Source organism: Epinephelus lanceolatus, chromosome 3 (genome assembly GCF_041903045.1).
Source record: "Epinephelus lanceolatus isolate andai-2023 chromosome 3, ASM4190304v1, whole genome shotgun sequence".
Taxonomy (NCBI): Eukaryota; Metazoa; Chordata; class Actinopteri; order Perciformes; family Serranidae; genus Epinephelus; species Epinephelus lanceolatus.
This window is the reverse complement of record NC_135736.1, coordinates 27235725-27244539: the sequence shown is the minus strand read 5'-3', so window position 1 is coordinate 27244539 and position 8815 is coordinate 27235725. Positions and strand designations below refer to the sequence as shown.

The 8815-nt window shown below is 36.9% G+C and overlaps 1 protein-coding gene across 1 annotated transcript; it reads left to right on the top strand.

Moving 5' to 3' along the window:
• The first annotated feature begins 5445 nt into the window (after positions 1-5445).
• On the top strand, positions 5446-8583 carry lsm6 (LSM6 homolog, U6 small nuclear RNA and mRNA degradation associated). Its single transcript, XM_078166198.1, has 4 exons — positions 5446-5491; positions 5946-6052; positions 6163-6276; positions 8383-8583. The coding sequence occupies exons 2-4, from the start codon at positions 5959-5961 to the stop codon at positions 8415-8417; spliced, it is 243 nt and encodes an 80-aa protein (XP_078022324.1). The 5' UTR covers positions 5446-5491; positions 5946-5958; the 3' UTR covers positions 8418-8583.
• Positions 8584-8815: the final 232 nt, after the last annotated feature.

The following is an 8815-nucleotide window of genomic DNA, read 5'->3' as shown; positions in this document are numbered from 1 at the left end:
GGAGGGAGTCACAAACGCTTTGAACAAGTCAGCCATCTAAAACAACCTTCGGTGCCACAAAGGCAACAGATCCAAGCATCGAGCCATGCAGCTGAGGTTTCCTGGCCCCTTTTTGATGGAAGAAAGGTTTCCCATCACTTCCAAGCTATTACCTCCATACAGTTAGGGATTACATAGAGGCAAGAGCAGGGACACTCTGTCTACCAATCTGTTTTTTTTTTATTTGAAAACTCCCCCAAGCTTTTCCATTATCTTCTCCATATCAAGCTTGACCTGAAGAGAAAACCTGGCTTCAGAAGGGTCAATGCAGTCTAGACTTTCTCCTCATCCTGCACAGCTGACCCCCACCTCCACCCACATCCTGCATATTGCCTTAGGATACAAGAGGGATGTGTCTCTCCCCCCCTTCTTATTCCCACTCACCTCAAGCCCCTGCCTCCTTTGGTCCAGTCCCCCATTTCCCACCTACAATAGCATCTCCCGTCACCATAATCTTTCTATTTCACTAGCCCGCCCCTTGGGCTTAAGAGGTCTGGAGATGGAGATGGGATTTGTCTCTCAATTGACAGCACTGCTGTTGTGCTTTCTGACTGTCCACTCTTACACTGCAACGGTCAGAGCATTTTTTTTGAAGAGAAGTCCTCCGCTGTTTGTCCAGACATCTTTATGTTAGATGTTTAAGACATTTGGCTTCATACAACTGATGAGCATATAGGAGCAGCTAGAAGAAAATGATTTTCAGTTATCTAATGATATTAATAATTATATCATTTACGGGCGATAAAATATTATATAAAGGACAATTACGCATTATAATGACATGCTACTGCTTCTGCAACTTCCTGACTACTACTGCTACTGAAAAAAATATGTTTTTGGTTATTACGGGAACCATTTTAAAAAATAATGAATATTTAATTTACTGTAACCCATGGACTTTAAACCTGAATTAATTGACTTCTGGCCACTTGGGGGCAGCAAGCTGTGAATACAACACTGACATATTATCTAACACCTTTTACGTAAGTTGATATTGTGTAACTTGTTAGCAAACAGCTGCTTATTTACACATCCAGCACTTACTGAGCAACATTATCATTCATTTGAAGTCAAATTTCTGGCCACCTGATGAATGTAAATCCAATATTCACACTCTTTTAGCTCTGTTTTTAGTCTCCACCAACTCCCGACTCTTACACTTCACTATGCTCATCAACTAGTCAACAACTGTCTATCTGCTGTTTGGTGCTGAGCAGGGAGTGTAGCCTACATTGAATTTTTTAAGTATTTTTTTCAGAGAACAGTTGCCTGCTGCAACTGGAGACGATGCTTTCAAGTGAAACTGGACAAAACAGTAAAGTTGTGTGCCGTAAACCCAAAACAGTGAACTGAAAGACACCAAAATACTTTATGAAGCTGAGAGGAACAGCAGTGTCAGATAATGGGTTTGTCACTACAAGCAAGCTCTTTGATATTAAATAATTTCATTTGATCCATTTTTAAATAAATGAAATTCAGTAATCTATAGCAGCTATAAAGTAAAATTAAAAATAGACATCTAAATGAATTGCATTACAAAGAATAACTAATATGTCCCAATGATAACTACTGTAAGAATTATTATACAATAAGACAGAAAGAACTAAAGCAATTAGACACAAAACAGGAAAATGTGCTCACTCAAAAAATCCTGCAAACGTGTGATCTGTAACTAAGTCAGTGTAACAGAAATGGTGAGGTTGCTAACTGGTCTTTAGAGGAAATTAATTGGTATAGATGCAAATTAACTTAATTAGCTGTGATACCAAAATTAGTGTACACAGCACATTGTTAAATCGTATATTTTAAATACTGACTGTGAGCCTTCAGATGGGTCAGAGAGAGAAGCAAAAACAAAGCCTTCTAATGCTAATGTGTTTAACTGCTATTATAGGGCATGTAAAAAAGGCTTGGCATTTTAAAGGTGCACTCCTACGCGCTTCAATTGTAAATAATGTATAGGCTGCAGAATGTGTGGTCATCACTGACATGTAATCCGTGGTAAAATGGGATGTGATGTTGACGGTGATTTCAGACCACAGTGTCAATGTTTACAATTAACCCCTATTTCAGCTGAATGATTATCTTGCCTTGGTGAATTTTCTGCAGGTTACAAGCAAAACACACTTATCTCAGGGCCCCTGGATACTGCGATTTGTCTGGGATTGCTCAGTTCAAGCGCATTTTCTCATCGCCTGCCCAGTTACCAAGCTGCATATTAAAACATCCGAAACAAATGCCGGTGAGGACGCAGCCTTGGTCTTAAGTTTAAGTTTTATTTTAACCACAAATTTTACGACCTGGAAAAGAAATCATCACATTATTATTACATTATTGGTTTTATTGTATGAAGCAATCAAATTATGGGTAGTTACATTTGGTGCATTCAGGGACAGAGCTGCATAATGAGTGTGCCACATTTCAAATAGCAAAAAGCCACTTTCTATTACGACTAAGGCCATCTATTATGATAACAAAGGACGAGTAAATATAAGTGCACAGAGGTCATTTTTGAAGGCAACAGAGATAAACTGGGATTTTTTTCTTTCCTAAAATTTCCCTCAAAGCGAGAAACAACGAAGGGAACAGGGGACAAGGGAGAAAAAAAATCTTCATTGAATATTCATTAACCGGTGCCTAGGTGTATACATGGCTCTTAACCACTCTTGTTTATGACTTAAGGACTTGTAGTACTGACCTTAGTTTAACACAGCAGCAGATACCAAATTAACCTCTAGCCTCCACAGGGCTAGCCATGCCCTGCTAACAAGCAACCTGTCTAGACACACAAGAAGTACTTTATGATTCCACCTCTCACAATCCTCTCTCTCTCTGCCTCCCTCCGTCTCTCTCTCTTTCTCTCAACCTCTCTGTCTCTGTTAACACGTACTGGCACATCCTCCCTCCCTCTATCCTCTTCTATCTTTCACCTCACCATTTCATCCCTATTTTGCCCCTGCACCATTTTTCATGTACCTCCCAAGCTGTGCAGTGTTTGGGTCATGCACCCAGCAACCAGAGTTTTATCAGATGGTAGACTTTCTCTTATCCTTCACAACACAGCTCGGCCAGAGCAGAACAAAATGATGAAAAGATCTAAAACCTCTAGGATGCTTGATTTCAATTACACTCACAAAAAAAAATTGAAACCACAGTAAAGCTATAATGCATTTAAAATATACTATATACATTTCAAAGCAGATAGCAGATGATCCTTTTACAATATTATAAGACCAGGAACAAGAATTCCATTAGAGATTTAAAGATATTTTAAATTTAAGGTGCAATAAGATGACTAAACTCACTTTTGGGTATTATATGTACAGTATAATTATAACACTGTTACAACAATATTATAATGGGTTATGCTAAAGGAACTAAATGTGAGCAAATAATCATACAACTGAGAATTAGAGTTGGGGAAATTAAAATATCCTCCTGAGACCCGTTCTTTTGTTTGGTATGCATTTTTAATTTCTCCTAACTATTTGGGATCAGTAGGACCCGATAAGTATAAAAAACGAAACGTTGTCAATGATAAATAAGCCCCAATGTCCTTAAACGAGACGAAAATAAAGCCGCAAGGCCTTCAAACGAGCACCTTCTAATTAACAGTGTCTTGTCTTGTTACTTTTGCTAAAATTGGTCAAATTTGTTGCAATATCAAACTACAAATATTATTAATCACAAATAAACAAGTTTCAACCATAAAATGTGATCAGGTTTTGGTCCACTTTTCTGTCGGGATGGGCTGCAGGCTGACTTGGCAGAGATGGCTGCCATCTTCTTTTTACGTGGATTAGTGTATTGAGCCACTACTACTACCACTAGATGGCACAAAAAAGTGTACGAGGACAACAGGCCTAAATTAAGCAAAATGAAGTATAAGGTCAAGTAAACCCAAAATGAGATCTCCTCATATGATGATGCAGGGTCTCAGGAGGATATAATGTTCAGTTCATGGCAGGAGAAGTCTGTTATAAAGTCAAATATTGAGGCATTTTCAATAGTTTTACTATAATTTATACTGATATCATTAATATCTTTTGCTCTTGTTGAGGAACAAAATACTGCACTATAGTCTTGAATTTGTTTTGGCAGAAGAAAGTGAAAAATGCTTGTTATCATTCCCCTAACCCAATGTGATGTATTAATGTTTTACTCAGTTTACTATCTGACAAAGAAAAGCATTAAATCCTCACATTTGAGACAAATCAATTCATTGACTTATTGTTGCAGCTCTCCTGTACTTACAGTCCACACTAAGATCCAGATCCATTGCTCTCTTTTCCATGCTGGCAGATCAGACCTCAACCCAGTATATGTACATCTGGTGACCAGCTCCAAGTCCACTGTCCAGCAGCAGCCAAATACTGTGGAGGTTTGCATGGCTCCATGAAGGCTGTGCTGTAAAAAACTAAACATAGTGCAAAACACAGGAACAGATTTCTCAGATTCTGAGGCATACATGTCTGTGAGATTCAGAGCATTCACTTTGATGGAAGTAAAATAGGGTTGGTCATAATTTAATACTAGCTTCTATCATCTTTCCATATTATAAGTTTGACAACAAAACTATCAGACGTTAAGGTTTATACTTCTATTTAAAAATTATAAGTAAAATGTAAAAGATACATTCATATTTGTACAGGATTTTATAGAAAATATGATAAATTTGAACTCTGAACTTGAAGTTACTAAAGATAATGCTGTGTATGTTGTGCATATTATGTTTGTTTTATGGGCTTTTTTTTTTTTAAAAGAATTCTCTCTTGGTTTTGTTTTTTGCTGAAGATGCCTTTACTTCTTTTTTTATTTGTATGTTTCTAATAATGATTTCAAACAGTCTGCAACTAAAAATATCTTGCTGTGGTCATGATCTCACAAGATGGCTAGCAATATGAATTGAAAATATGAAACACACACTTACAAATTACCAAACACCAAGGGGAAAAGTCTGTTATGGTTTTCCTGTGCACATGTCCATTTGGAGCTCGAATTATATTACTGTTACATGCGCAACCTCGGGATCAGACTACTTACATGTACTACTAATCTGTCTAGAATTCTAGAATCAAATATTGAATCAATATGATCTTATCCTAGTTTTAGGTAGAAACATAGGGACTGATCTTTTCACCTGCTTGTAAAATGTACAAAAACCTACAGGGTAATCTGCATAAATAAAGTGCCACTGTGTTGTAATTTATTGATCTTCTAACTAAAAATGTGTCTTAAACACAGTGAAATGTGTCAGACTCTCACACCAGAACATATCTATATAGTCTCTGTCTCTATAACCACTTATAACTACAGTTCTGTCTCTCTCTCAATCCATCTGTATCACTGCGCTCCACAGATTTTTGTCCTCAATCTGTCGCCGTATAGTACTCGCCTCTGATTGGTCAGTTCCCGGTCCATGCCAAATACAATCGTTTGAAGAACGTCTATCAGGTAAGTGAAATGCTACCAAACATATAGCTAATTATAACAATTTCTAAACGCAGATATCTCCATGAGCTCCCGCTTCAATTCCAATAAACGTATATAATGTATTTACCAAATTTACGACCGTCTTACACCAAGAATTGAAGGCATATTCACTAAAGAGTTGGCAGTTAGCCGGTTAGCTTCACAAATTAGCAAGCAGCTAACGCTACTTTTCCACACAGCTTTTAACTTGCTATCACTTATTACGGTAGTGTTTGGTCACATCAGAAATATTACCAAGTTACGTGCTCCCACACGCAATACTTACAGTAAATATAGCTCTAACAGATTGAACGAAGGGACGCCATCGAGCACGAGTTAGCTGATGTAATGCTAATAAGCTAATGCTAATGTAGCTCATTTAATTGTACTGCAACCATAACATTTGAAGTTACAGTTAATGTGCTGCCTTTTCAGATCACAGTCAAGATGAGTCTCAGAAAGCAGACCCCGAGCGACTTCCTGAAGCAGATAATTGGGAGACCTGTGGTGGTCAAACTGAACTCTGGTGTCGATTATAGAGGTAATGCATCTGACATGAACAACCTATCCACTTGTTGTTTCCATATTGTTATTTTGAAGTGATTACTTACTCTTTAGCTCACAAACTGCACATGCATGGTGTGTTCACAGGTGTCCTGGCCTGCCTGGATGGTTACATGAACATTGCCATAGAGCAGACTGAGGAGTATGTCAACGGACAGCTCAAGAACAAGTATGGAGATGCTTTTCTAAGAGGAAACAATGGTAAGATTCTTAGATTTATACTCATAGTTCTGATTTGTAGACATTTTTGCACTTTGAGACTTGAGGTGCATGGTTCTTTTCATCATTGTTACATGTGTGCAAGTTTTCTCATACACGCCACAATGAGGCACTCAGATTATAACAGTGTATGGACAGTGGAGGTCTGCAGACTAGACCAGAAAGTTTGTTGACACGTAGGCCAACAACGTTTTGTCTCATTCTAGTTCTCTGTTCTATTCGAGTGTTTCAGTATGAAATTTAAGTAATGCCATCCTTAAAAGAATAACTTCACCCACAAAATGACCATTTGGATTCTAATAGTCAGGTCATGTTACATTAAATTTGTGGAGAAGAATTTTGTTTTCTCGTATGTCACCACAGAAAACAGCTAACATATTGATTGCTTAGGAACCACGTATTACAAGTATATATCATATAAGAAGTATATCAAAACATCTGTTCACAAACTCTCACACAAGTCGTGCAGTGTAATCCAATTCTCATTTATCTAGACGTATGCTAAAAAAAACAACAACCAAAACTTTGTATTGGATTCTGGCTTTGAGGAGAGCATATATAAGTTCATTATCAGTTCAGTTTTAATTAGTGAGGTTTTAGCGAAAATGCATGTGTTTGGGAAGTAGTGAGCATACGACTGGATACTTGAGACTTGGATTATACTGCACAAGTTGTGTGACAGTTTGTAAACTGATATTTTGAAATAGTTTTGCTGTTATTAAACACGGCCCCCAGTCACTCAGTAGATGAAAGTTTGCCTTTTTTAGTGGAGCCATGCAAGATAAACACATTTTTCTTTATGAAATTAAGCTATCAAAATGGTCATATTGTGGGTGAAGTATTTCTTGAAGAGATTTCCTTTATCATTATTATTTTGTTATTGTTATTTTTTTTAAACAATTAAAGTGCCTCTTTCAAAAAAAGTATTTTTAATGCAGTGATATTGATGCAAGTATATCAGCTCAGTCTGAGGATCTCTGGAGCAGAGATATCCCAGGAAGTGTGATACTGTAGATAGAAATGAAATGCTTCAGATGATATGTTATGATTCAGATAATAAAACAGTTTGAGTGACAACACAAAGCTCCACTTTTCAACAAACGAAAAAAATCATGATGGGTAAATCAACCATCAGAAATACATCAACACTTTATTGAAATGTTTTCTTTCTTTTTATTTTAAAGTGTTCCTTAGCTGGCCCCATTCGCAAATTAGAAATGTCTGAACTCCGTAAATTTATGTAACAGGCTCTGCTGTAAAATATTAAGAATGTGGGAAATGTAGAGCAGCCAACATTAGGAGCTCTCTGGTGTGTTTTTTTTTAAATGTTTGTCTGCTGTCAATCTTTGATAAATAAAAGATTTATTAAGATTTATATGAAATAAAAGTCTATTTAATAAGTTCTGTAGTCATCATGATAGTCAGAATGTGAAGACTCTGTTGTTTTAACTTGATTCCCCCGTCTAGAATTTTCCTTACACCAGCTACATACTGTATTTACTGTGTGATTTCCCTCTGGAACATGAGTCATGCTGGCCAGTGGAGTTCTCGGTGTGATAAAAGGGCCAACAGCAAAAGATGAGGCTATTTTAGTCAAAACAGAGCAGGTTGATAAAAGTAGATTTAAGTAAAAGGAATAATTGGTTTACCTGACTGCTTTTCTGCACAGTCTGCAGACTCATACCTCCACCTAGATTGACCCATCAAAACCAGTACACAGTTTATGTCAGGGATGAGAAATGTGGCTGTTTTTTAACAATAAGATCTGTGTGAGTGGGTCTATGTTTCCCGCAGAGAATTTATTAGTGGTGTATCATGGGAGGTGAAGGGTGGGGTGACGGCAACCAGCATTGAGCATCAATAATGAGCTGTAAAGTTGCATTACGTGTATTCACAATCCAACTGTAAAATTCTATATGAATGCACTATGCAGCAAAGTTGGTTGGGCCACTTAAATTATTGACCTCATCTTTTGAAAACTGAGAAATTTTAATTTGATGCATAAGCACACCAAAAGACTACAAAACAAGAAAGTATGTGATAAATATCAGTAAACATTCTAATGCTTTTCCCTCTCTCTCTCCACAGTCCTTTACATCAGCACTCAGAAGAGGAAAGTGTAGTGAAGACCATACTTCTTTTTTTTTTATTCTTACATTTTAATTTTCCAGTGTTTCATGTGTCAGTGGACAGCAGTCCTGTGTTTTTGGTTCTGTAAAGCCTAACGTCCTGAGGAATGTTTGTTTTTGTAAAAGTGGAATAACTTAATAAATCCTGAGTTTTGATTTATGTCTGATTTGGTGAATATTTTTACATATTTTGATGTTAACAGTACAAGGAAACAATACTTTTTTCCCCTGATCTCAATTGTTCTTTGTTTAAAGAAAGTATGGTTTAAAAATAACAGTATCATTTCAACAGGCCTCATTTTGAAAAAAAAAAAGGTTGTCATTCCTGTGAGGAGTTGTGGTTTATATTGTTATATCTTGTGAGTTAATTCTTGAGTATATCAGGCTTCCAC

What these genes read in the sequence shown, in the direction of transcription:
- lsm6 (XM_078166198.1), top strand. Translation starts at nt 5,959, where the DNA reads ATGAGTCTCAGAAAGCAGACCCCGAGCGACTTCCTGAAGCAGATAATT. An exon ending in CTCTGGTGTCGATTATAGAG is followed by an intron (nt 6,053 to 6,162) that starts GTAATGCATCTG and finishes GTGTGTTCACAG; the next exon opens with GTGTCCTGGCCTGCCTGGAT. An exon ending in TTTTCTAAGAGGAAACAATG is followed by an intron (nt 6,277 to 8,382) that starts GTAAGATTCTTA and finishes CTCTCTCCACAG; the next exon opens with TCCTTTACATCAGCACTCAG.